We start from the raw sequence: 27,243 nt of genomic DNA on the forward strand, positions 1-27,243 counted from the left end.
TTAAAGACAGACAGAGACTTGTGTCTGATCAACTCAGAAGATGCTGATAAAAGCCTAAAGGACACTAAAGAACAGTGAGGAAACATGTTAGGAGAAACTGTAATAACACTTTATCAGGCTTGGGATCGAGCTGAGCTCAGTCCATTGTTCATGCTGTGATTTATTGGCACGCTACAAGCAGGAAGCATGTGCCTGAGGTTGCTCAACCATCTCCCCTTTCTCCAGCCAGGGCTTTTGTCTGAGAAGGGTTTCATGATTTCTGCTCTGGCTGGGTGGGCCACTCACATCAAACCTGACCCCATGCTCACTTTCATCATGCAGATGAATTTGTGGCTGCTCAGAGGTATGGAGGGAGTTAGAGGCTTGGTGGTGGGCAGACATCCTGGGATGACAGCTTCAAGGGGCTTGTGTGTGTACAGCCACCCAGGGACTTCCTCCAAGCCAAGTGAAAGGGACTGGAAGACCCGCAGGCACCAGGCAGAATGATATGCACGTGCTTATGCCTGGAAGATGCTGAATGGCACATGGCAGCCTTATTCGTAGTGAAAGCTGAACTGCAGCTGAAACATTTCCATGTGGTTCGAGCTGTACATGGCACATCGATGCCTGGAGCCATCTCAACACCGCAGCTCTTGTTGGAAACCAAAGGATGTGACAGCACCTGAGAGTCCTATCACAGGCAGCCAGCAGCTGCTGTGGCATTGGAGGCAGGGGGTCTGCAAGCATGTCCCAGCTCTGGCAGCACAAACCCAGTACTCATTTCCTGCTGCCTCCATGGCTGCTTCAAACTCAGCTGGGGGGGAATCTGCTTGAAGCAAGCAAGACTGCCACGTCATGACTTGCACAAGCCCACTGGTGTGGTGGTGGCTGCAGGAAGAGATGATCCCTGCTCCTTGCCGTGCTCTCCCAGTACTTGCATGGCAGGGAAGTGAGCCAGAGGAGAAAATGACCCCGTGAGACAAAACTATTGCTGTTCTGGAGTTTTGGCTGCATGAGCAGCATGCTAGAATTAAGCCTGAGCTTAAACCCAGGGAGAAGTTGCAGCCCGATGGACTCACACACTGGCTCTGGCGTCATCCCCCCTGCCCCAGGGTGATCTATGACAGATAGCTGGGATGGTTGGCTGTGGTTGGGGGTGGATCTTACATGTTTCGGCACAATGTCCTCAAGGGCACCTGGCCCAGGGTGGCCTGTGACTCTGGCACTGACCAGTCTCCTGGAGAAATGAATAGTCTCCTGCCTTGTGCCAGCCACCACCGATCTCCCTCTCATTTTCTTTGCATACCTGGAAAGTGGTTTCCCTTCTGCCCTCTCACATGTAGTGTGTCTTTGCCTGCCCTTAGGGTTTGCTCTGGGAACACAATAAACAATATCCTTTCAGCGTTGTTGTTTTTAAAAATCTGTTTGGCTTTTGATTTGTCCAAACTGCGTGTTTCTCTCCCACTGCGGTCAAAACAGTGAGGCTTGTGTTTTCCTCCCTCTGCAGTGGGATTAGTGAAGCAGTTACTGCACTGATGGTCAAGGTGGGTACCATAGCTGAACTTCATTGAGGTTAAAATTAAGGCATGATTGCAGGCTCCTCTCTGGAGGCATATGGCAATCATCTGGAGTACCCACCTTGCTGGAGCAAAGCAAGAAGCAGCTAGCTAATCCTGATGGATCTCTGTGTGGATAGCCTGATAGGTACAGGGGGATCACAAGGCTATACTCAATGCTTCTAAGATATTACAAAGTTACATCAAGCAAAAGTAGGGCTCAGGAGGAGAAAAGGAGGATGAGGAGGAAATCAGAGTGCATGCCAGCCTGCTCCCACAGCTCCCAGCACAGCCCTGTCTCTGCATTGATGGATGAAACCCCAGCACAGACGAGGTGACAGACCTCTTAAGTGCGTTACTGTTTGAGCCAGCAAGTGCACATGGGTCTGTCGCTGTCCACAGGTTGGCCTGGGGAGGGGACAAATCCATTTGTGCCTGTAACGAAATTCACTGGGAAGCCAAACCTCACACTTTGTGGCTCCTGGGTCATAGACATGTAGCGGGCACAAATCTGGGGCTCAGACAGTTTGGTGGATATTATTAGCCCTGCAAGCCTTTACAACCACCCCCCACAGTGCACCTGCAGGGCTGTAGGTGTCGGAGACTAAGCAGGCAGGGCTGGAGAGCACAGGCAGGAGGGCAGGCAGCTCTCAGGGCTGGAGCCATTTGCTTGATTGATATTGTTTTAAAACACTTTTGTGTTAAATGACTTTTAGGTCACAGTGAAATTTTTCCTGTGTACCAAAAAAAACCCAAAACAAACCCAACCGAAAAAACAAAACAGTTTGATTGTTCCTATTTCTGTGCTGCTGAAAAGCTGAAAATGTTTTAAGAAAACCTTTTCTGTCAGCAGTAGCAATGACACAGCCAGGTATGGATTCAGGAAACAAGTTACTTCACTGAAGGCAAAAATACTTCTTCAGACAGCAATGTTTTTCTGTTTTCTGCTGTAAGGTACTTTTGATCAAAGTGTTGATTATTTTATTTTTGCATAAAACATCTAAAGGGAGTACCAATCTCCCTCCTCCATCCACCCCTCCCTCTCCCTGCCTCCATCCCGGTGTTGACAAGCCACCAGTCCCCAGAGCTAGGGACAGGCACACTGATAAATCTGTGGAGCCTTAAAATCCTGTAACTCTTCATCAGCCCGAGCTGACACACGTCTCCCCCAGCATTTCCCCTCCCCCCCCAGCCCCATCCTTCCTTCTCAGTTCGGCGGAGAGCACGTCCTCCAGCGCTGTAGCTTGGCTTGCAGACAATGCGGGAGGAGGAAGAGCATCCCTCTCTCGTGGCTCTCGCCCGGGTACCATGTGCGGGTGAGCTCGGGAGGCCCGTTGCCATAACGACCGCTGCCAAAATGCCACCCCCACCCCTGCGCGGGGATGCAATTGGCTGCAGACGGTCCCTCCCTCGGGGGGGGGAGGCCGGGGGTGGGGTGCCCTGGGGAGGCTGGAGGGGGCTGACGCTGCCGGGGAGGCGATGGGGGAATCCCTCAGGAGCCCCAGTGGGAAATGAGGCGGCGCTGCTGGCTGCCTGTCCCCCGCACGCTCCCGAGAGCCGCGGCTGCTCCCGCCATCCCGCCCGCCCGCCCCGCGTCGTCGCCTCTCGCTGTCGCCCTGCTCTCCCGGAGCGGGGTCCCTTCTCCCTGGCACTACCTGGCTGGGAACGGAGCCTGACGCATCCCGGCTGGGGCCCGGCAGATGCCGGAGGGAGCAGCCTCATCTCATCGCCCTGCGCCCGTGGAAGGAGGTAGGTGGCACATTGCAGGGCAGGTAGCGGGTGTTTGTCGGGGATGCAGTGCATGGGACCGCGGTCATGTTTGGGTCCCCAGCCATTGGCAGCTCCTTGCCCCGCGGTGCCCAGTCTGGGGGCATCTTCTGTGGTCGGAGTGAGCCCGTGGCTGGTAATGCCGCAACCTGGTTTGTGCTCCTGACCATGCACACGAGAGGGTTTTGTGCCCAAAGTCACCTGTGTTCTGGCACTCTGCATGGGCACCACTCCTGCCTCACTCACCCCTGCCTGGTCACCGCTGCATGTCCGTGTCTGCTGCAAACCCTGTCTCCCAGCTCCTGGCCTCCCCCAAGCAGTTTCTGCCTTGTCAGTTGCAGTGTGGCCCCCAGGGTGCCCATCACAAGTGTACCCACAGCATCCTGGGGGGCAGAAGGAGGTGGCACAGGGGATCCAGGGGACGGACACACACTGAAGGAGAGCAGCTGGAGTGACATGTAGCATAGGTTTATAAAAGGTCTCTTAGCTTACCTCTATGAGATGCTATCTCAGCTGGAAGACCAAGGACTCTTTCATGTCTGTAAATGAGGTTCTGAGATCACCTGGTCCAGCAAGGGTTAAGGCACATTTAATATCTGCAGAACTGCTCCAGAAAGCTGACATCTTTAAATGAAACTCCTTCTTTTCAGCATCTGCAGCCAAAATCTGATCACCCACCTGACAGAGCAAGTGCTTTGCTGGGCTGGCCCTGCAGAGGCTGGGGGCGGGGAGGGGGGGAGCTCTGACACTTCACCCAGTGCTTGGCTTGGCCATGGCAAAGAACCTTCATTGCCAGGTCAGGGACCAGCGAGCAAAGGGGGGCACATGGCACAAGGTGAGGGCTGCATAGCAAGTAGACCAAAGAATAGGCTGCTGGCGAGGGGCTCGAAAATGCTGGCTCTGCTAGTCATACAGGAAGGATAAACTGGGAAGACTGTAGAGCTGCTTTTTATTGCAGTACTTTTTGGATAGCACTGCTAGGTTTGGAAAGCAGATGATCAGGGAAGGAAACAAGGTTGTTGGCTTTCCTCCTGCCACCCTGGGGGGTCTGAACTGGAGTCACCTTCCCAGGCTCCCTAACCCTGCCCATTGTTGTTGACAGCCAGGACTGGTATCGGTTGCTGAGGCACCCTCTGGAGAAGGTCTGCAGCAGCTTTGGCCCCCAGCCTGGCTGTGGCAGCAGCTGAGGTGTGCAGGGGGTGTGCAGGACCTACTTTTGCAGAGCACATAGGAAGGCTGCACTGAGAGGCCTCCTTCTGTCAGGCAGTGGGGGTCGTGCCCAATTCCTTCCACGGTCTTTCAGGATGAGTTGAGCAAGTGAAACCCCACAGCAGGATCCCTGCTCCCCACAACATGTCTGCAACGTTATTGTGGGCAGAGGCAGGGGTTTTCCTCCTAAGTTACTTGCCTGAGGAAGGCAGAGGCAGCCATGAAGAGGCAGGAGCAGTGCCCAGACTACCCCTTTGCTCCTGGCCAAATGGTGGCCAAGGCTAAGCTGCCCGGTCCTGTTGCTCTTGATAAGGTGGAATGGGGGCCTGGCAAAAGGGAGGTATGAATCATTGAGAGGGAGACAGAAAAAGAGAAGTCCTCCAGGACTTGGCAGTGGTAGGGGCAGCTCTGTGGGTAGCAAAACCAAGGACTGCTGAAAGCTAAAAAACATAGTAGGAGGCAAAATCCACTGCGGTCTCCACTGTCATGCAAGGAGAACGGATAACTATCAACACCTGTGCCAATAAGTGGGAGAAGATTGGCAGTTTCTTGCTTATGTTAACAAGAATCGCAGTTCATTTCATATCTAACCCTGTGAGAAAAAAGGTGTTATTCAGAGGGTACAGATGAACCTCATGCTTCCTGCTGCTGGTCTTGGGGTGAGCAGGCAGGGACAGGCTCTGCTGCAAGTGGTGCCCAGCAGATAATGCTGCTGGGCACATTGGAATCAACTGATTGCTGTGGTATTGAAAAAAAAAAATATCAAATCCCCTGGCCTCCCGTGGGGGAGAGGGCAGCAGGTTTATGGGCCAGGAGCAGGGAAGAGGATGGAGATGCTCACAGCTCTCCCTAGCCTCCCCTTAACCATCCCACACAATGGAGGCGGGGGATGTGATTACGGGCAGAGGGGTGACTTGGGGGATGGTCGCAAGTGGCAGCTTTCAGGTGTCTAGAAAAGCAGGAGCTCAACACAGCTGTGCCCTAACTCCATCCCTGCTGAAATCAAGGGGCATCACCCCCACCTAGGGGAGAGGGTTTTGGAAAGCCTCCCCTCAGGATTGCTCTTTGCGCCTGAGCCTAGCACTGTTGTGCTTTCCCAAGCCTGAGGGTCCCTGGTTTAATCCACAGAAGCCTGTGACAAGGGACACACTCACCATCCAAAACCCAGCAGCTCTGGCGCATGGGAAAGGCCATAGCTATGCTTTTTTGGAGGGCAGATGCTTCTCGGTCCCCTTTTCTGCCCCTGCATGACCCATACCCTGGTGAGTGTTTTGCTAAAAGCAGACAGCTGGAAGTCAGACAAGTTGGGCACCACTATGGGTTGCAACATGTGTTACTCCCTCCCTCCCAAAGGATGGGAATAAGGGAAAGGGACGGGCATAAACATGGAGCCGTTACAGCTTTTAAATATCCCTGAGTCAGGGTGTATGCCCATGGCATCAGCAAGACCATAATGGTGGGGAGGGAGTAAGCCAGGGCACCAGTAGGTTGTGGGGCTGGAACCCTGTCTGCTCACCTCTCCAGAAAGCTTCAGCCCTGACAGCTGGGCAGTGAGTTGTTTTCTCCTTCCCCCTCGCTCATTTTTAGTGCTGGGATGACAGCAATTGTGCAGCACATTGTTCTGTGTTCCCCAGGGCAGCACTGCTCCGGACTCGGCACCTCACGCCTGGGTGGCAAGGGGCTCCTGGCAAGGAGGATCAGCTGCTCCTGGTAAGTGGCTCCCACTGCCCAGCGGCTGATGCAGGGGGATCTGGGCTCTGCTCAGAGACAAGTGCCGAACCAAGCACCGCAAGGTCCCTGAGCCCCTCAAAAGCAGGACACTAAATAGGAGTGCAGCAAGGGAGGGCTCAGCCCTGAGCTAGCCCAGCTCAGACTCGGAATTCAAGAGGTCATGGAGCATCAGGGGAGGGGCAGCAGACTTTCCCCCAAGCGGGAGATGAGAAGCAGCTGTATTTACCTGCTGCCTATCTTCAATTGCTGGCAGCAGGGCTGGGGGCATGCGGGCTTACCCTCTTCTGCAGGGAGGGAGTGGGACTGCTGCTCAGTGAGGGGGTCCCAGCAATGAGCCAAAGGGATTGCTCTTTCCTGAAGGCTGAAGTGTCTTGCTGTGCAACCAAGCACAAACCGGGGTGCAGCAGGGCTGTGAGGAGGGGCGCAGGGAGGCTGGGCACTGCTGATGAGGCAGATGTCTCATGATGAATCTTGGTGGAGGTGTTTTTCAGGTGCATGACCTTTCTCCCCTTTTCTCTGGCAGCCATGCCCCACTTCTTGGATTGGTTTGTGCCAGTGTATCTGATGATTTCCATTCTCATCCTGGTGGGCTTTGGAGCTTGTATTTACTACTTCGAGCCAGGACTCCAGGAAGCCCACAAGTGGCGAACGCAGAGGCCGATCATGGAACGAGACCTTAGGAAGACACTGATGATTCGTGACAACCTGGCCTTCGGGGTTCCTGAGGTTTGACACACTGGTCTTCAAGTCCAGAATAGCCTCTCCTGGGTGGGCAGCAGTCCACAAGCCTCGGTAGGGGTGACAGTCCTGCTCTGTGCAAGTGAGGCTGATCACTGTTTCTATCTTTGCTGATCTGGGTCTCATACTCACCACTCACCTTTCTGCCCCTTTGCTTCTTAGGCAAGGTCTGTGTGGCATTGTAGACTTGGGGCTTCCCATGTTCACAGCCCTTCACCCAGCCAAGGACTTCTGCTCCTCCCCATGGCCGAGACTGGTGAATCACTCAAATGAAAGGCTCCTTATTGACCACTTGAGTTTGACCTGCCTGGCATGTTGATGTGACCTTCAGTAGGAAAGGTCTCTGCAGGAGTACCAGGTTCACTGGGTTGAATCTGACCCAATCTGTTTAAGTCCAGGAGGTATTTTGGGGGAAATAAGTGGTATTTCACCCAGGCTGTTGTTTCAGCTGAGCTCTTCATAGCACCCAGCCTTGGTGCTGGGATGGTAAGCTTGCTGAAGCTCTGTGCAGAGGGGCCAAGGGCTCAGCGAGCCCTAGAGGCTGAATGTCTTTTATCCCTGCTAAAGGCACACCACTCCTCTGTGTCTGTTTGGGAGGTGGAAAACATCCATCCATCCTTCCATCCATTCCAGATGCACTACATTCAAATTAAAGAACTTTACTAAAGAGGTTTTTCTAAGTCATGTGTCAAGCTGAGAATAGTCTGCCGCTCTCCATGAAGGGGTGCTGCCAGACTTACCACATAAGCCTCTCCTGATCTGCCTGATCTGCTCCTCTGTCGTGGAGTGAGATGGGATAGTCTGGTAGGTAGCTTGCACTTGTTCAGTCCCCTGCACTCCGGAGTCCTATGGCATGGATGGGCTCTCCCTTAAATGTCATCCCAGTGAAAGCTGTGAAGCATCCCTCGGCCCTGCATGTCTCTGAGAAGGGACACTGAGCCTGTCAGCAAAATGGGCTCATTGCTTTCTGGACCCAAGCTGTATATAATGTGGGTCTGGGACAAAATCCCATATTTATAGACTATCTGCACTTTCTGCAGTGCCCTGGGGCTGATCAGCTACCAAAGCACTGTGTGAAGGCATGATGCTGGGGCTAAGAGGGACGTTCACATCTTCTCTCTCCTTGCCAGCCCTGTGCAATGGCCAGTGTGTACAGGGAGGTTTGGGAGAGATCTGAACCTCTGAACTCTGTGGCAGGAGATTGTGTCAAGAGCCAATCTTCACCTCTCCATTCACCCCAACACGCACCCTTTGGACGCAGTAGGTGCAGTGGTGCTACCTGTGAGTGCTCTGGACACGCCCCTGCATGTCCTATGGGATGTCAGCTGGTGTCATCACCCCATGTGCATGTGTCTGCACATCCCATGCCATCAGCTGAGCCTACCAGTATCAGGGTAGATGGCATCTTGGTAGAAGGTAGAAGCAAAAAGATGACAACACATCCTCAGTGTGCTCCCAGGGTGCCAGCTCTGTGCCATAGTGACCAGCAGCTTCTTTTGAGCAGCAGGAGTTCCTCGGGCCATCTGTCCAAATCTGCCACAGATCCTAGATGGGCTTATGTCACTCAGCCTCTCCTGTAAACATGTCATTGGAAGTTTTCTCCTCCATTCCTAAAGAAAGGAGTGCACTGGGTTGTTTGAGTGAGTGATGCTCCATTGGTAATTCTCTGGGGATGAAAGTTAATTTTTAGCTCTAAGGGGTTTGGCTGAGAAAGGAATGGGTCAGGACATCCTGCAAATTTCCTGGGTCTTTCTCTGACATTTCATATACCAGATTGCAATTGTATCACCATTACCTTCTACATCAAAACCAGGCACACTGGCAGGAGTTTTCTGGCTGTCAAAGGACAAGTTAAGAGTCCGTCCATTCAACCAAAAACAGAGATCATGATGCGAGTACCCAAACAGGTGTGTCTTGTTCGGCAGGGGAATGCAGTGAGTGAGATTATTCCTGTGCCCAAAGTTACGCTTGCCCTGGCAAGCAAAGGCACAAAGCGCAGGTGCAGTCTGAAACAGGTAAATCCCACATATTTTTGCTTCGTGACTTGGGGCTGTGAAAGGGAAATGCTGGGCTGGGCTGCACAGTCTGACGTGCCACCCTCGGCTGCTTGGCTTACATCTCCTGCCCTCTGGTGCAACACAGCCAGATGTCCAAGCACCAGCCTGGAAACCTACTTCCTCACTTGACTCCCTCATAGCTGGGACTGCGCTGTGAATGGACCCCATCTGACCCATGGGGTAGCAATAAAAAACTCTGTACTGGAGCTGAGGGGCTTGGAGCCGCCAGGGACAGGTTAAACCATCCCTGTGGGAAGGGGAGTCTGGTCCCTGTGGCCTGCACCAGCAGAGGCTGCTCTGCCGTTGCACCTCCTTCAAACCTACTTTCACTTGCCAAGTCAAAAGAGATGAGAAAACCACCAGTCTGGTGAAAATGAAAGGCTGGATCTGCCACAGCCGCTCTCGGCCAGCTGGCACCCGTGGTGCGATGGGGCTCCCCGTGGGGGTACCCTCTCCCTGTCCTCCTCTGCACACTGTCCGGCCTGTTTTCACCTCCGCTCTGCCCATGACTCGCCGCCACAGAAACCAAGCAAAAAGATGACAAGCAGGTCAGGACTGGACTAGAGGAGAAACTAGCTATTCATCTCTGACTTATGTTTCGCACTGTTTACTCATGACACAATCAGTATTAAGCCAGGTATTTTCCACGGGTATGCAGGACTTTATTGCCAACAGTGTCAAAGCCACCCCCCACCCCCCCCACACACCCCCAGTGGAATAAAAGCATTGGACAAACTGTGTGGCCAGTGCTTTATTTTCCTGTTGTTCCCCCTGGGATCTGCCTCCCTCCAGCTCCAGGCGGGCAGCAAGGACCAGTCTGCAGTGAGGTTTCCTTTACAGCAGGGTAGGTCTCCATCCGCCTGGTTTCTGTGCCGGCTGTGCTACGGGGTTATCTGGGAATAATTAAGCCGAAGGCAAACACTGCCTGAAAACTGAGACTGTTCCTCCCTTGCGGGACCTGTGCAGCCAGAGAGACCTCAGGGGAGCAGTAAATAGTCACAGATACCAAATTAAGCTGCGTAAAGCATCAGAGAAGATACTTAGTGCTGGAAATACTACACAGCATCAGGTTGGACTTTTCCACCTTCTCTGTCTCTTTGCCTTTAAAGAAGCAGAGTGGTTACACTGCCCTGAGCCCTGCCTTCCCCCACCACCCCAGTGGCTGGCTGTGGGTCATGAGACAGTGGTTCCCCCTTCACCCCTCAGTCCTGGCCACCTGAAGGTAGGCAAGCATTGCCCCTGCCATGCTGTGGGTGTTGTGGGTGCCCAGCTTTCCTTCTTTTTGCTCCCATTTGCCCACCAAACCATGCTGCCCCACAAAACCACATTTCCCCTTTCCTCCTTGCATCGCCCTTCAAAGTCTCTTTTATAGTGAGGAAGGTGCACAGCGGCAAGCTGATTCCCTGTTATAAATGCCCCCTTGACCCTGAAAATGCCCCAAAGCTGGCAAAATTAAGGAACAATCAGAAAAATGAGGAAGCAAAAGAAAATCAGAATAAGGGAAAGAAGCATCAACCTAGACAAACACCCAACAAGCAAACACTGAACTTCCTCAGCTGGGCATAAATCACTGAACTGGAATCTGCCATTTGAGGGGGAAAAGAGAAGAGAGGAAGGGAAAACATTTCAGAAATTCAGAGATTTAAACTTTTGTTTTAAATCGCACCCTTTGTCCTCAGGAGCAGGCAGCACAGCCCTGATCTGGTGGGTCTGCACCACTCTTCCACCTCCCACCATGGGAGCAGGGCAGGGGGCCGCGCCATGGGGCTGCCGGTGGTGTGGGGCTGCCCACGGCGTGGGGCTGCCCCTGGCATGGGGCTGCCGGTGGCAGAGGCCAGGAAGGGACCAGGGCAGGGGGCAGGAGCAGCCGCGGCGCCAGGCGTGGGAGCGTGCTGGGCAGGCCACAAGTGCCCCATTGTCCCAGCCAGGGGTGGGCTGGCCAGCCTGCCAGGGCCACTGGTGGGGGCTCTGCCCGGGAGAACAGCGTCTCTGGGGAGCACTGTGCCCCGAGACGCCGTGGGCCCCGGCAGTGGGGAAGGCCTGGACCACCCAGCCCAGCCCGGCACCGCCTGCCCCCCACCCTCACACCTCTGCTTCCAGCCCGCTGCCACCCACCATGGAGGAGGACGTCGCCCCTCGCCGCAGCCGCCTGCCCACCCCCGGCGGCACCACTGGCCCCAGCCGCATCCCGGCCCCCCCCGCTGCAGCGGGTTGGCCCCCTCAGAGCCCCCGCTGCCCCCACGAAGCGGAGCTGCCTCTTAATCTCCCTGCGCCGGGTGGGCGAGGGCGGCGGGGGGCCCCCCTGGGAGCGGCTGAGGGGCCCGGGGCCTGTCACCCCTGTCCCCCCTCGCCCCCGGCCGCCAGCCACTGAGGGACTGCAGCGACGTGGCAGCACCGGTGGGACTGAGGCTGCCCCAGCGGCGAAGAACGGGGTTCCCTGCTCCCCACCACGTTCCGGTGGGTCTCTGCTGCCAGGACGGGCTGGGCAGGGGGGGAGGGAGGGAGGCATAAGGGGTCCCTGTGTGGTGCCACGGGGCTTGGCATGGGGCAGGGCCCTTCAGGAGCGGTGGGGTGATGTGCGGGAGGATGGGGGCTTCCTCCCTGGGGAGCCGTTTCCCCATTGCCCTCACTGGGAGTGTGGGTGGGCAAAGGGAGGTGGGAGGTGTGCCCTTGCAGTGGGGGCCCTGGCACCCATCAGGGAAATGGGCGGCTGCGGGCACCATGTCAGGAGATGTTGTGGGTGCTGGGGTGCCCATCTGTCTGTCCGTCTGTTTGGATGCAGCCAGCCTGTTGACTGCTCAGCCTAACCTGCGTAACTGTAACCGCCAACAGCGATTTCTAAATGCTCCCATAACCCACAGTGGGTGCAGTTTCCTTTTTGCCCCGGGGTGCTGCAAAAAGAGGCATCCAAAACCCTTGCTGACTCTGCCAGGCATCCCACAGCCCATCCCCCACCCAGGGGGCTGTCACATGGTGGAGGGACACATGGAGATGGCCCTGAAAGGATGTTCCCATCGTCCCACCAAGCAGAGGGTCAGAGCAGTCCCAGATGTTCATGCTCCAGCATGGCATGGCAGGGGCACGGTGGTGCCTGACAGGGCCAGGGCTCGTAAATGTAGGAGAAGGAGGAAGGAAGGGGCAGCCCCCTCCAAAGGTGCCAGCAGCCAGGGGCACCCACACAGCTCTCCAGTCTTGGGCACATGCAGGGGGGGCACCGCCAGGCACATATTCCTGCCGGGGCACATGGGGATGCAACCTGCATACTCTGCACGGCCCACAGCAGGCACCTCTCCCTGCTCCCCACACGCATGCACACGCATGCACGTGCAGGCACACACTTGTGTACACACACACAGAGGGGACAGCGCTCACTCTGCCTCTGCAGTGCGGCCGGCAGCCAGGAATCACGGTGCCAGAGGAGAAAAGGTTTCTCACGCCTCCGCAATCGGAGCTGAAGGGCAAATTGCTTTTGATGAGCCAAAACACTCCCAGTTCCCTCCCTCCAGGAAGGCAGGAGGAGGTCTTGCAGTCCCCTGAACCCAATAAATACCTAGGGGGAAAGAGCGTCCTTTCTCAGCCCTGCCAAAGCGAAGCTGCGAAGGGTTAAATATCCCCTCCTTAATCAAACAGAGATGCCAAAACGCTGGGGAACTGGAAGGGAAAGGGGCAAGAAAAGGCCTCTGTGTTGTGGGTGTGCAAGGCGGGCCCCTCCGGGACGCGGGGGGGGCCCATCGGTGGCAGCCCCTCCATCCCCGCAGCCATGCCCCCCCCCAGGGTGGGGAGGCTGGCAGGGGCTTGGGATGGATCCGGGGGCCTGGGATGAAGCCGGGGGAGGTGCGCGGGGGGAGATTTTGCGGCGATGTTTAATATTCAGGTCACATGACGATGGCAGCAGGAGCAGCACCAGCATCCCCGCTCCACTGAAATAGCCACTGGAGAAGGAGGGGAAGGAGAGGGGGGGAGAAGAGGACACCGGGAAGAAAGAGAGAGGTAAAAGCGGAGCCTCGTAGCCCACCGTGCTGCACCAGCATCAGGCTAGAAAAGTGGGGGGAGACCCACCCCCTTGGGAGAGGATTTGGAGACAAAGGAAGCTTCATGTTCAAAGGTAGGATGCTCTGGGCTTGGCAGGGCTGGGCGATGCCGGAGGGACACCGCTGGTTTTTTTGTGCAGGCATCCTCTGCCATGACCCCAGCTCTGGCCACGGGGGAGGAATAAGCCCGAAGGTCAGCAGGGGAAATCGGTCTTGGCTTTGTCTTTCCTCTTTCTTTTCCTTTTGGTGCCAGCAGTCTGGCATGAAGGAGAACAACCGGGGCTAGCTGCCGTGCTGATGGGGAGTAGCTGGCGCCAGGGGCTGCTCTGAAAGAAAGAGATAATCCCAGCTGGTCCAGGGCTGGGGAAAGCCCACAAGCTGCTCGGCGACTGGCTTGTCCCTTGCCAGTGACAGGCAGTCGCTGCAGGGGCGGCAGGGATGTCCTGTGCTGCTCCTTGGGCATCTGCGCAGGAGCTGGCGGGCAGCTGGACAGGGAGCCTCGGCACAGGCAGGCACGCGGGCAGGCAGGCAGGGGGGACAGGCAGCTGTGGTGGCATGGGTACCCTGATCTAGGGGTGCTCAGCACCCTTTCGCCTTGTGATACAACTGTAGGATATGGGGTAAGGGCTGCATGGCCAGGGAGCGGCACCAAGGATACAGATGGGGCTGAGGTGAGCATCCTACCCTGTGACGGCTGGGCTGGGGATGTGCCCAGTCCCTTCACCTCCAGGTCCTGCATCTCCAGAGAGGCTTCGGCACATGCTGCCCTAGATTTCACTGTGACCCTGGCAGTGCCGGGCTGCTGCCCAAGTCCTCTGCAAAGCGCTGAGGGGAAGGAAGGTTGCTGCCGGGAAGGCTGTGGCTGCCCAAAGGGCTGGGATGAGTTTCCTTACCTCACTCAAAATGTCTGATGATCCTCAGGCCAGGCAAAAAGATCGGGTAAGAAGAATGGCTCCATTCTGCATCCTGAGGTCAGGCGGTGCATCTGGTGTGGCTCAGCCTTTGCCTTGTACAGCTGGGAGAAATACCCTGGGGTCATCAGAGAAACTGAGGGGGGGAAAAGGATTTTTCCAGTGGAGAGATGCTCAGTCCAGCACCTCTGCAGTTCTGGATCAAGAGCAGATCCTAATGCCTGCAAGCCCCAGGCAGGCTGTGCTAGTGGAGCAGCTGCTTGCTTTCCTTCCTAAGGACCTGGCATTTTTCACCAAGGGCCCACTCCTGACAGCTGCCTTCAGGCTCTGAACCCATCCCTCCTTCCTGTTCCATGTCTGCAGGGAGCGGGAGCGTGGGTCTGGAGCCACGAGCATGGAAGGGGCTGGGGTGAGACACATGCATGGATCGCTGCCTCTAGCCAGAGGGGGACAGCCTTATGCCACACAGGAGGAGAGACACAGACAGACCATCCATGTGTTAGGTGGGGGTTAAATAGCCTTTCCTTGTTGGAAGCTGGGTTGTGGTGAGCCACTGTTTGCAGCCCTCCCTCCCTCTTGCCACTCAGACAAAGGATGGGAAGGCAGGGGGAGGGGATGTGACTGTATCTGGGTTATTGGGACAGAGTAGATGTTAGTCCCCACTACCTGAGGCCCTAAGGGATCTGCAGGGCCACCTCTGTCCCCATCTAGCTGCTGCAAATGTCAGAGGCAGGCAGACATGAAGGGTGCACTGCAGAAGTGGTGTTTGCTGCTGGCCATATACGCTGGCCTTCCAGGGAGAGATTTTAGGGTAGATCAGTGGGTGTCAGGAGCAGGAGGTAGCTGAGACCGCTAGGGCCTCTCCGGGCACTGATTGCCTTTCTGGCCCTGCCTGCCCCAGCCTCCGATGCTGTGCCTCTCCCTGCTCTGGATCTGAGTGGACCATCTCCTGTGAGCCAGAGGTTATCCCCTGGCAGCCCAGCCTGGGCCACCTCACACTGGAACTGGGCAGCAGAGGTATCACCAGCAGCCACCCCCTTAAATGAGCTTCAGTCAGCGCACAGAACAAAGCAGCAGGGAAAAGGGTGGCAATGCAAACAGTGGATGTAAGTGGTTAGCCCCGACTAACCCTCTATTCATTACCAGCTGTACCAGCCATAGTGTCCTATCACGTATCCTATTACAGGAGACAGCTGGAGGGGCTATGGGATGTGCCTAGGATGCATTATGCTACCCCTTGACCCATCAGTCAGAGCACTAATGAGGCTTCCTAGCAGCATTAGCATTACTGCACGTAAAACAGCCGTTCCCAGGAGAGCAGGTAGACATGTTTCGTGTCTCAAGGTGCCTCTCATAGCTCTGGCCCTGGTTTTGCACACCCCAGAAGGCTGTTCCTCAGTTGGCTTCCTGGATTCCTCTGCGGGAGTCAAGAGGTGGAAAATTGTGTGCAGAAAGCTGAGCCCTTAGGTCCCTCTTTGCAAAATGGGGTCTTCCCTGCCTGAGGCTGCATGGAAAGGTGTCCCACACAAAAAGGAAGGCAAACGACCAAGAGAAGAAAGGAAGGCTGTCTACCCCGAGACCTTGGATGTCCAAAACCAAAATGCTCAGGCTGACCTCACTGATAAGAAATCCAGGAAATATTTAAGGAGACTTCTGGAGATATTTTCTCCTGGTCTCAGGGCTTTTTATAGGTGTCCAGGAACCTGACTCTGAAATACCTGCTCCAGCCAGGGATGGCCATGTATTGTGATGTCCACAGCAGAGTTAGCAACACCTGCTGGCTCTGAGCAAAGTGTCCCTCAGTGAGATTGAGGGATGAGTTATGAACCTTGTAGTGAGCCTTGAGGTTGGCTGCCGGCAACTTCCTCCTTTCTCCTCCTTGTGTAAGAACAAGGAGTTTAAGCAATAAGGGAGAGGGCAACAGACTTCCTGAGGACAAGCTATTGCCTGGGCAGCAAAGGATTTGCAGCCCACATGGCCCAGGTCCTGCACCCATCCCTTGCAGCTGCTCAGCTGGGCTTCTTTCCAACTTGCCCTGTTCCCTGCCCACCTACACGGTTTATTTGCCCCCAGTTCTGAGGCCCAAAGTGCCTCACTGGGGCCACATCACCCTGGCCCACATCCCCTCATCATTCCCTGTCTCACTTTCTCTTCTCCCTCTCTTGGGGGCAGGTGAGACCCTAGCTGGGCTGTATGGGGTGCACACTGGAGGATGCTGCAGCAGGATGAGGGGTATGGCACGTGACTGTGGTACAGGTGGTGTGGGGCAGCCTGGGGAGGATAAGTGAAGGGCAGGGTGCAGGAGAGCTGGCTGTCTTGGCCCTTCATGCTGTGCCAGAGATGGGCTTTCCTGGCTGGCAGCAGCTTAGAGAAAGCTGGAAAAAGCCAACAGGAGCCCCAAGGGTTGCTTTGTCAGCAGGAAAGGCACAGACTAGCTGTGACGGGTGTAAGAGTGGATTGCAGCTGAGAAGCACTTGGCTCGGCAGGCTGCCTCCTCCAGCAGATGCCCAGCAGCATGAGGTGTTCTGAATTGCCAGCCTGGCTCAAGCCAACAGTCCATCTTGTGCTCTGGTCCCCCCTGGGTGCTGCTCGCTGTTTCAGGAAAGGATGATGATACCCCAAGAGTGTCCTTGCTTGGTAGGGAAAAGCAGAAGGGGGGGGGGGGGGGGGGGGGGCATCCTCCAGCAGACTTCTCCCCTGTGGACAAGGTAGAACAGAGATAGTACAAGAACCTTCAGACATTACCCACAGTGCTAATCACAGGTGGCTGTGCTACCATCCTTTCATTATGGAGGGAAGATCCCTTCTCCCAGTTTAACATCAAAGACTTCCCAAGCAGTGTAAGAGGAGCGGGGTAAAGGCATCCTCCTTGCCAAGGGTGACCCTTGTGCAAGGTCTGCCCTCAGCAGATGACAGTGGGATATTAAAGCTACTATAAAATGTAAAATCTTTGCTGTGTAGAGCAGCCCTTGTGTCTGCACAGGAGCCTTGGTGTGGGAATGCTAAGCAGGTTCACCAGCCAGCCATGCAGCCTGTTGCAGCCTAACCCTGTCCTTCAACAAAATCTCTCTCACCTCTCCCCAGCCCTGGTCTCTGCCTGGCCTGGCTGAGCTGTCACAGGGACCCTGGACTGGTGCTATCAGTGTCTGCAGCCCAGTGACCTCTGAGTCGCCTTCCTCTCCAAGAGGCATGTGTCACCCACCAAATGGCAGTCACCTGCCTGGCTGCTCACGTCCTCCTCCACAGCCAATGGGTTCTGCTGAGGAGCAAAAAACTCCACCAAAAGGATGCAAACAGATAATTTAGTGTGAGATACTTGAACTGAAGTGGCATCCAAAACAAGTGGAGTGCTTACCAAGCAAAAACACACGCTGTCCCTATCCTGGAAAAATAGCCATCTAATGAGACAAAGCATGGGGGAGTCAAGTAATTAGAGTGGCAGAGGCTTTAGTTTGCAGCTGGCTTGAATATGAAAGGTGTTTGATTCCCATCCCCTTCATCTTCCTTTCTAGATTCATCCCTCATGCTTCCCTTCCCCACCAATTACAGTTTTTCTTCTGTGCCCTGTCCTCTGCCAACCTCTGGCTTCCTCCCAGCGGGTGAGAGCTGCTCGCTAATGAGACAAGAGACAGAGATAGATGGATGAGGCCCGCCCCAAGCAGTGCATGGCATCACCTGAAAAAGGGTTAGGGAGGCCAAAAAGGTCTGTTTCGTTTACATGGAAGAAGTGAGGAGGGGGAGGCAAGGAGGGAAAGGTGCAGATGATTACTTTATTGATCATGATGATTAGTTTCTTGAATATAGCAAAAACCATCGATCTATGAGTAGGAGGCAAGCACAGAGGTTGTGGCCATGCTTTGCACTTCAACACTGCCTTCCTCTGAGGAACTCAGCATGCACAGCATGGTCAGTAATGCCGCCAGCCCTGGCGATGGCCAGGCTGGTAAGGCCTGATGGTAAATCCCAAACTATTTCAATGCTGGGACCTGACACATGATAATTTTGGAAAGTCTGATCCATTGCAAATTTCATGCTAAACTTGGAGAGGCAAAATACTGGTGATCCTGGCCAGAAGTGGGAGACAAAAATGAGGAGACATGCACAGAGCTTTGGACACCCTATTAGGAGCCCAGACAGCTTCACTGGGTCTGCCCCTACTGTTTGGAGGTAGCCACCAATATGTTGCATGCTCAGAGAAACCGACTTCTCCACCTCCTCATCTGGAGTGATACACAGAAGAGTGTGCTGGAAACTCAGGTAGATGTTCCTCCACGAAGAGCCTTATTGCTGAAATCTTGCCATTCAGTCATCCCCAGCAGCCCCTGAAATGGATGCTCAAAGTTGCCCTCAACCCCTGTGGCAGGTCAGCAGGGAGGTTGTCGTTACACCTCAGTGATGATTTTTCAATCTTTCTCCCCATGCAGGGCCAGTGGAAAGCAAGAACGAAGCAGCCATGTCTGAGCTGGTCGCAGAGCCACGACAAAAACCAGTTGTACCAATGAAACCCATGGGCATTAATGCCAACTTGCTGGGCTACATCGGTATTGACACCATCATTGAGCAGATGCGCAAGAAAACCATGAAGACAGGTTTCGACTTCAACATCATGGTTGTAGGTAGGCAGGGACCACCTGAGGTACTGGGAACCATGGCCAGGGACTGTCCTGTGAGGTCAGGTAGGAGAGGGAGCCCTGCAGGGAGGGCATGAGGGAGCAGACAGCGCTTGCTCTAGGGGAAAGGAGCACTTGCACAAGTCAAGGAGACACCTGCAGCCCCTTCAGCTGCCAGCCAGGCTCTGTCCCCTGGGCTGCTGGCATTGTCGGGCTGATGTCATGAGCTTCCTCTTTGCAATTTTCAGGTCAGAGCGGATTGGGAAAGTCGACACTGGTGAACACCCTCTTCAAATCCCAGGTGAGCCGCAAATCTTCAGGCTGGAACCGGGAGGAGAAGATCCCCAAGACGGTGGAGATCAAAGCCATTGGGCATGGTAAGAGCTAGGCTGCTGGGGTGGAGGCAGTGCTGATGCTTCAGCACTGTCTTGCAGAAGACCTCAGTAGTCTATGCAAACAGTTATTTGGTATTAGGCAGCCCTTTCTCCATGGGAACCTAAAGGACAAGTGCCAGTTTTAGATGGCCTCAGACCCAACCAAGGGTTTTCTTAAACAGCAATAACACTGATGCCACAGCCAAAAGTGAGGGGTAGAAAAAGACTTACAGATATTTCTTTAAGCCTTGCTGTAAGTCATTCTCACCTGCAATTGGTTAATAATCTATACAAATCGCATCGGTGGGTCCCATCCCAAGCCCAGTTGAGCACATCTCCTTGTGGCAAAGCATCAGCACAGCTTCTACAGCGGTGCAGAGTAATAAGCATCATTTCAGGTTCAGAATTCTGTGTTTCAGGGGAGGACAAGTTGTGCAAGACAGGTACTACCTCTGGGCCACAGGCTGAGCACAAATCCATTTTCCTGTGGCAAAGTGGTGTAAGGTGGCTTTGGTGCAGATGTTACCAAAATTTGGGGTCAGAAATGGAAGTGGGGGTCACAACTGTTGAGGCATGACCCAGCCTGGCCTGGTCATGCTTGCTGGGTGGGGATCAGGGCACAGTGCTCTTGGCACAGACATGTTGCATGATAGAGCGTGTCCCCAGGGAGGTGTATGATTGTTTGCAATTTCTTGCCCAGTCATCGAAGAAGGTGGTGTCAAAATGAAGCTGACAGTGATTGACACACCAGGATTCGGGGATCAGATCAACAATGAGAACTGGTGAGTTTCATACAGTCAAGACCTTGTGTCCCAGAAAGGGCTGGACTTAAGATGTTATATAGAGCAACTCTCACCTACTTGGTTTGGAAAGTGTCTGGGATCCTGTTGCTCTCAGGGGGGCAGTAAGAGGAAAGTGTAACTGTGAACACCACGGGTCTGTGTGCATGCCTGGGGGTGTGCGCACTTTACACAGCAAGTGCCAATTTCTGTGCCCAGTTACAGAAGCTCTTAAACTTACCTGCTGATGGTGAGATGCTTGTGGTGGATATTTTTTGTGCCTCTGTTGCTTTGCTGCTGTCAGAGCTGGGAACACTGTAGGCAGGAACACGAGGAGATTTGTACCTGTCTATTCATGTCTCTCTCCCACCTTAACAGCTGGGAGCCTATTGAAAAATACATCAACGAGCAATATGAAAAATTTTTGAAAGAGGAGGTGAATATTGCAAGGAAGAAACGAATTCCAGACACGCGAGTGCACTGCTGCCTCTATTTCATCTCCCCCACAGGCCACTCGTATGTACTCAATCCCTTATCCTTCCTCAAGCCCTTGGTACTTCTGTGCCAGACATATACCCTGCACTGCTCCATCACAGCCACAGACCCAGGAGTCCTGCCTGGGGGGCTCACCACTGTTTAGCTTAACTTTGGGTGCTGCAGAGCTTGAAAGGGTCTAGAACAACAAGGGCAGGAGAAACGTTACTGTGTTTTTTGGGAGAGGGCAGGATGGATGGGGAGGAGCCAAGAGTACAGTGGCAGCAAGCAGGGTTCATACCAGGGAGGTTTCATAGATGCCCTGATGCTGGGAGAGTCACTAGGATGAAAGGCAAGGAGGGTAAAGTGACCCCTTCCATGTTGTTCCCTCTTGGGCTGCAGCCTGCGGCCTTTGGACCTGGAGTTCATGAAACATCTCAGCAAGGTAGTGAACATCATCCCAGTTATTGCCAAGGCTGACACCATGACCTTGGAGGAGAAGACCGAATTCAAACAAAGAGTGAGTATCTCCTCTCCTGCATGGGATCCTTCCCTGCCCCGGCTTGGAGATGGGAGAAATGAGTGGTTCCCTCCTTCCTGGGATTGCCGTGCAGTCTCCAGGGCATGCATGGAGTCCAACACTAGGTTGGTGGGTAAGTCTTGAAGATGTACCTGTTTATGGCTCTGAGGGTATCTTTTAGAGGGGGAAGAAACCCGTGTAACCCTGTGACATCTCGTGATAGACTGTCACGGGAACTGCAGAGCCAGACAAGTAACTGGGGTTGGGGAAGAAAGACTCATCATTGCTGCCATGTGTCCTCACTTTGCTGCACACTTCCCTGTGGACAATCCTTCCAGCCCCTGCCCACTGGAAGGATGTCCCAGATGTGTTTGCTCAGCTGTCCTGCCTGCCTTCCTTTCAGGTTTGTGTAGCCTTGTGCTCCAAAATGTCTCTCTCACCAGGTGCGCAAAGAGCTAGAAGTAAATGGGATCGAGTTTTACCCTCAGAAAGAATTTGATGAGGACTTGGAGGATAAAACAGAGAATGACAAAATCAGGGTAGGAAACATTTTATTGTGGGAATGGAAGGGGGGGGATGAGGACTGGTCATGTTTAACGTGTGTAAAACAGACATCTGTCACTAGAAGATTTTAAGTGCTTCATGGTCCCTGAATGAAAGATGCAATGGATGTAAGGGATGGTCATTCCTCCTTCCCAGCTTAATTTGTCTCTGTTGTTACTACAGGGTGCTATGAAGGCTGGAGTGAGGAAGGACTATGTTCCACCTCCTCTTGCTGAATGCTCTGTTCGGTCACTGCCAAGGACCAAAGGGCCTGGTGTGTGGCTGATGTGCAGCCTCTGTCCCAGATAACTGCCCCATGAGCCCTCTTATCTGCTGACCAAACTCGACCCAAAAAGCAGCCCAGTTCTTTGCTCCCCCAGCCCCTGTAAGAATGCTTGTCCCATCCTTCCCTCCTCAGAGCGTCAGCAACTGTCTCCTAATTTCTAGCCTGTTCATGGCTAGGTTGTACCCAGGATTATATCTGTGTTCTTGTGCCAACACTGACTCAAGCAGTTCTACCTAGTGGTCCCCTCCACCACCCAAGGCATTTATAGAGAAAAATATTATCCCTTGCTGACCTTCTGGTCAGTTAAAGGAGACAAGCTCCTTTGGATGAGCTTCCTTTTCCTCAGTACTCCATGCTCCTAGTCGTATTTTTCTGTGACTGCACCAGTCTGATTTGATTTTCTAGCACTGGTTCTGGTACCTCATGCTTCCCCATCTCTTCTGAGATCTGAACTGCTAAGCCTGTGAACCACATGTATTATTTAAACAATTGCATCACACTGGTGGCTCGTGGTCATCTCGTGACTGACTAGGACATGAGGTCCTTCCACTCCTTCAGTCGCTGCTTGTTCCTGAGCTCTGAAGTCATAGCAGAAATTCTTGATGTTATTCCCTAAAAGCTGCTCTTTGTGCCTCAGACTTACATCTTCCCAGATAATAACCCAGTCTGCATTTGCACTGACAAAACCTCTTGGCCTTGCAATGCTAATGCATTAAATTATCCCACTCATAATTTTTGTGGCTAGGCCACTAATGAAAATAGATTGGCCTCTGTGGCAGTCCTCAAGAAATTCCAGGATTCTTGCACTGCAGCCTGACACTTGCCCTTTCAACTTCCCCAGCTGTCACAGCCCCAACAGAAATTCCCACCTTCCCCATCTTAATTAATCATTTTCCATTTGGTGATACATCATCCATTCTGGAAAAGACTAAATGGGTTTTGCTTCTTATCCAAAATGTTACTGGTTTTGAGGAGGGCACCACATTTTGTTCTGCACTTCAGCATCATTGCCCTCACACAGAAGAAATAAACTGCTTTTTAATCTCCATTTCTGTGGTAGTTGCAGTCCCTTCCCAGGCACAGGGATATCTGTAAAGCAGAGTAAATCTATGAACATCCGCACAACCTTAGAGATAGCAGGGTCTCCTGCATCCTGTGCTCTGGAAGCAGATGGTTCCTCCCTGTGCTTGGAGATATCTGGATCCCAAATAGCCTCACCAAATGTCCCACTTCTCAGGAAAGCTGCATCCCTGCCACATTTCTGGCCTTCCTCAGTACAACCATTTCAGCTATTAAACTTGTTGAACATTCATGTGTCTTTTTGGGGAGGATTATTTTGAGTCGTCTCCTTCTTCTGGTGAAGAACTACAAACTGGCTAAGAAATACTCACTGCAAACTATCCATAGAGCAGCCCTGGGCTGACAGACCTTCTCCTGGTTACGCTGAGGTACTTACTTCTCTGGTCATCCCCCTCTTCAGAAATGCTGAAGATGGTGCAGAAAAACTCTGCCCTCCACTCAGAGCCCTTGGCACTGCAGCAAGCTACCCACTAAGCTTGGTGTGGGGGGAGGAAGAGGGGTGCAAGGACACTTGTAAAGCAAGGGCCCAAAATGCTAGGGATATCACTGACAGGGGAAAAGGACAGCCAATGAAGTGTTGCTCTAGAAAACCTCTTTCCTTGGAGAAGGTCTTGTGTTTCATGAGCTGAGAGAAGGAAAGATGGATGGGGAACAGTGATGGTGCTGCTCTCTGGAGTGGGTTCAATAGGTCTCTCCACATGTCTTTCCCCAGCAGGAAAGCATGCCCTTCGCAGTAGTGGGCAGCGACAAGGAGTACCAAGTGAATGGCAAAAGAGTCCTGGGCAGGAAAACACCTTGGGGAATCATTGAAGGTAAAAAAACACTTGCATCTGGAAGTTGAAAGTATCTCTGCAGGCCCCCATAATAAACAAGGGTCCAGATAACATGTCCCATGGCTGCCTTCCTGTCCCTTATGCAATAAACTTTTTGAAACCAAGCAAGAGGAGAATTCTGAAATAGCTCTGCTGGGAGGGGACTGCCATGGTCAATGTGGTACCACTACTGCCAAATGGTAGAAGCTGGAGCCACTCCAAACAAATGGAAATACATGTTACTGCTCAGCATGTCTCCTCAATGCCTGACACTGTGGCATTCAGACAACTGTTTCTCCTTTCTGAAGTATTCAGGCTCTGCCCACCTGGAACCTGCCCCATGGCAATGGCTTTCCCCTGCTCTGTAACAACAAAGGTTGTTGTTGCTCTGTAACAATTGCTTGCTTTCTTTTCAGTGGAAAACCTCACTCACTGTGAATTTGCCCTACTTCGAGATTTTGTCATCAGGTAAGGCCATAGTCATGCATCAGTTTGCTGTTGATGAGCAGGGAGCCCTCCTGAGATCCTCTTAGAGTGAAATAGCGCATACAGAAAGGAAAATAAAGTACATTTCAGGCACTGAAAACTTATTGGGGTAGGGTTGGATTGAGTTAAGGGGCAAATACGCTAGTGCCTCTCTTAGTGACATGACCACTATGTCAAGTAGTTGCTAGTTTTCATGTATGAGCTGGACACCTGGAGAAAAGCAGGGTACTACCACCCTGCTTCTACTCCATTAAAGATATTAGGGTGCAACAACCACTATTTGTTGCTGACAACAGGTCTGGGTTGGAAGTCAGCGAGAAAGAGGCCACTACCACATCCTATAAATACCATCGGGTTTTAAAACAACACCAGAAGTAAGAAAATAAAGAAAGCACACTTCAAAGCCAGAGCCCTGTAGCTCATTCCACCTGTGGGTATGGTGGTATTGAGACACTTGGCCAGGTACAATGCTTTGACATTGCCCTACTGTCTTTCTGTTTTGCAATACCTTTTGCAGCAGATGTGCTTTCCCTAAGTCTTCCAGTAAAAACATCCTAACCAAGTGATCATCACAAAGCATACAGCAATCCAAGCCACAGGCTTTCTCTGGAGGTTATGGACAATGTTCACAGCATTGTTCTGCAGGTTATGGTCTGCAGTGGACCTGATACACACTCCTGCTGCCTCCTTGTCTCACCACTGCTTCAGATGAGTTAAGCCCTTGTCTGCTCTGACACACCAGGATGGCCAGTAGCTGTCCCACTGGCCCAGGTGTGAGAAGGGGAGGACACGGGCAAGCACAGCCAGGGATTTCAGCCCATATTCTGCATCCTGCGTATGTGTTCTTCAATGCTGATGCTCCAGCTCTCCGTTGTGTATGATGGCACCCATGCCATCCATGTAGAAGGAGGGGTACACCCATTAGCCAGACTGACTGAAGAAATCTTCCATTTATCTCAGGGAATAAGATGATCATCAGGAGATCAATACTGACTGCGGTGATACTGGTTATCATATCCTCTTTCCAACGCCATCTCCACTTTGCTCCCTGCAGGACCCACCTTCAGGACCTAAAAGAAGTGACCCACAACATCCACTATGAGACCTACAGGGCCAAGCGGCTGAACGACAACGGAGGGCTGCCCCCCATGACTGTTGAGACAGAGGAAAACCATGAAAGTAACCTGTGAATGACCCCCCCCCCCCCCACTGTCACCCAGTGTCTCTGGATGAAACAACCCACCCCTGCTACCCTTGACTCCACCATGGGCCTGTCTCTGAAGCATGTGGCACATCCTCCGTGTGCGTGAGAGGATGTGAGTGTGCGTGTGTACCTACCTATGTGCCAGAGAGGGACCAAAGGCGTCTCCCCCGTCCTTCCCAGAGTGTCCTCATTCTCAGTTTGTTTTTTTGCACAGTGGACTGTCCGTCATCTTCCTTTCTCTTGTTTCTGTGTCTCAGCTGTGTGTCTTGCTTAGGCGAAACGGGGATGGGGGGAAGGATTTCTGGGGGCAAGTGGGCTTCAGAGGTGGGAGGTGTGGGGTGTGCTGTCGTCTTGTTTTCATTACTTGGATACATGGCAAGGAGAGACGGTGGAGTCAGTCCATGCAGCGTCTTCAAGCGATGGCAACAGATTTCTCTTGGGCCCTCAGGGGGTGGGAAGGCAGCTGGCTGGTCTGAGAGCATGGTGGCCCAGCATTTTATCCCCATTTTTTGCTGTGGCTTCCCAAGGGGAAATGGTAACTTGGAAGTGGATAGATGAGAAAAGTAACAGGCTGACATGTTTTGTGGTTCAGGGGAAGTGATCAGTGGGAGGAGACAGAATTAGTTCTTGGGCTGTAGCATGTATTTGAGAAGCATCAAAGTACTTGAGGAAAATAGCTGTATTTTCCAAAAGAAGCAAAACCCAGATGAAAAGAACATGTTCCTGCTGCAGAGGGTGCATTTGCCCTGCCCAGCGCCAAGATCAAAAGCCATGCTTGTGTCACAGGCTTTTGATCCTGTGCAGATCAGACCAAGTTGTCCTTGAGTCATCCCACCTCATCCCCCACTGTAGTGGTCTCTCTCCACCAGCACTGAGAAGGTCCTGGCCAAACCTCCCCCTCACAACATGGCCCCCCTGCTGTAGGAGCACAGGGAAAGCAGAACCATGGGGAGTCCTTGCCAGGAGCTCCCCCAGGGACAGCCCCACTCAGCACAGGGCCCTCAGGATCAAGAAGCACTGAGCCAGGGTGTCTCCCTGGGTTTCCAGTGATGGTGGGAACACAAGAGACACCTCCTCCTCACTGAAACGGCTGCATTTGCTACGCCAGCAGTCTCAGCTTGTGCTGCTCCTCCACCCTCCTACTGCCCTCCCAGCTTTCATGTCCTCCTCTCCTGTGCTTTTGTCCTCATTCCCTTTCAGCCCCTCCATAGCTTGCTTCCTTCCTTTCTTTCCCTATCTCGCTTTCTCTGCTCTCAACCCTTTGTCTCTTCTTCATTCTCCAAGTACTTGAATCTTCCTCTTCTCCAGGCTGTTTCCTCCCTCTCCCAAGCTCTCACACCTCTTCATCAATATGCTTTTGTGTCCTGTTGAGAAACTGTCATTTTATCTTCCCCTGGAGTGGATGGGGAGGAAAGACCCAGGAGCAGGAAGCAGCACAGCTTTACTGAAGACTGTATGCTGTGTCTGGCTGGTGTCAGCTCTTTTCTGGATGTCTCTCAGCCAGGTGAAAAGCATCAGGGCTGGCTGGGCAGAAGGGAGGAGGGGAGAAAATCACAGATGTTCTGAGTTTGGTAGTGTCTGTCTGTCACGTAGCATGTCACATAGCTGGCAGGGGTTGTCACCTCCAGGAGAATTTCCCATTGGACTTAAAATGCATGAGCGTATCTGGGGGGTGGCAGTGTTGTGAGTAAGCGGAAGTGTGGTGGGTTTGGGACAGGGGTTGGAAAGGGTGGTGCCAGAGGAAGGAAGAGGTCTCAGTGAGGGAACACCAGAGAAGGACTCAAGCCAAGCCTGAAGTCAGTTGACGGAGCTGTAGGGAAGGCAGGGCTGGGAAGAGGGTGCTCCAAACCTTAGCAAAACCATCTAAGAGCATATGTTCATCTTGTGGCTTTCTCTGGTGCTGTCACTGCAAAGCAAAGGTCTCTTCACTCTCATTCCCACATGTCCACACCAGTCAGCTATTCTCAGCACTGCTGGGACGTGAGGGCCACACCGGCCCTTTGCAGTCCTTTCACCACCCATGTTCACAGCTCCCTGTGTGCCTGTATGCAGCGTGCGCATATAGTCCTGCACCCACATTCCCAGTACCAGGCCTC

General features: G+C 53.3%; 1 protein-coding gene and 1 long non-coding RNA gene across 4 annotated transcripts; both read left to right on the forward strand.

Annotated features, from left to right (window-relative positions):
• Window positions 1-2,876: 2,876 nt before the first annotated feature.
• LOC121089685 lies at window positions 2,877-9,834 on the forward strand. Its single transcript, XR_005828314.1, has 3 exons — window positions 2,877-3,284; window positions 6,146-6,221; window positions 6,766-9,834. It is a non-coding gene; the product is annotated as an uncharacterized LOC121089685 (long non-coding RNA).
• A 1,155-nt stretch (window positions 9,835-10,989) lies between these two features.
• SEPTIN3 (septin 3) lies at window positions 10,990-25,539 on the forward strand. Of its 3 annotated transcripts, none has more exons than XM_040596708.1 (10): window positions 10,990-11,494; window positions 18,404-18,595; window positions 18,838-18,966; window positions 19,664-19,745; window positions 20,121-20,258; window positions 20,619-20,736; window positions 21,180-21,275; window positions 23,358-23,457; window positions 23,874-23,925; window positions 24,998-25,539. In XM_040596708.1, the coding sequence occupies exons 2-10, from the start codon at window positions 18,433-18,435 to the stop codon at window positions 25,131-25,133; spliced, it is 1,014 nt and encodes a 337-aa protein (XP_040452642.1). In that variant the 5' UTR covers window positions 10,990-11,494; window positions 18,404-18,432; the 3' UTR covers window positions 25,134-25,539. The 3 variants fall into 3 exon arrangements, with proteins under 3 accessions (XP_040452642.1, XP_040452640.1, XP_040452641.1); XM_040596706.1 differs by lacking the exon at window positions 10,990-11,494 and adding an exon at window positions 12,752-13,142; XM_040596707.1 differs by lacking the exon at window positions 10,990-11,494 and adding an exon at window positions 12,752-13,142 and having other exon boundaries at window positions 23,361-23,457.
• The last annotated feature ends 1,704 nt before the right edge of the window (window positions 25,540-27,243 follow it).

Source organism: Falco naumanni, chromosome 5, assembly GCF_017639655.2.
Source record: "Falco naumanni isolate bFalNau1 chromosome 5, bFalNau1.pat, whole genome shotgun sequence".
In the NCBI taxonomy this organism is placed as follows: Eukaryota; Metazoa; Chordata; class Aves; order Falconiformes; family Falconidae; genus Falco; species Falco naumanni.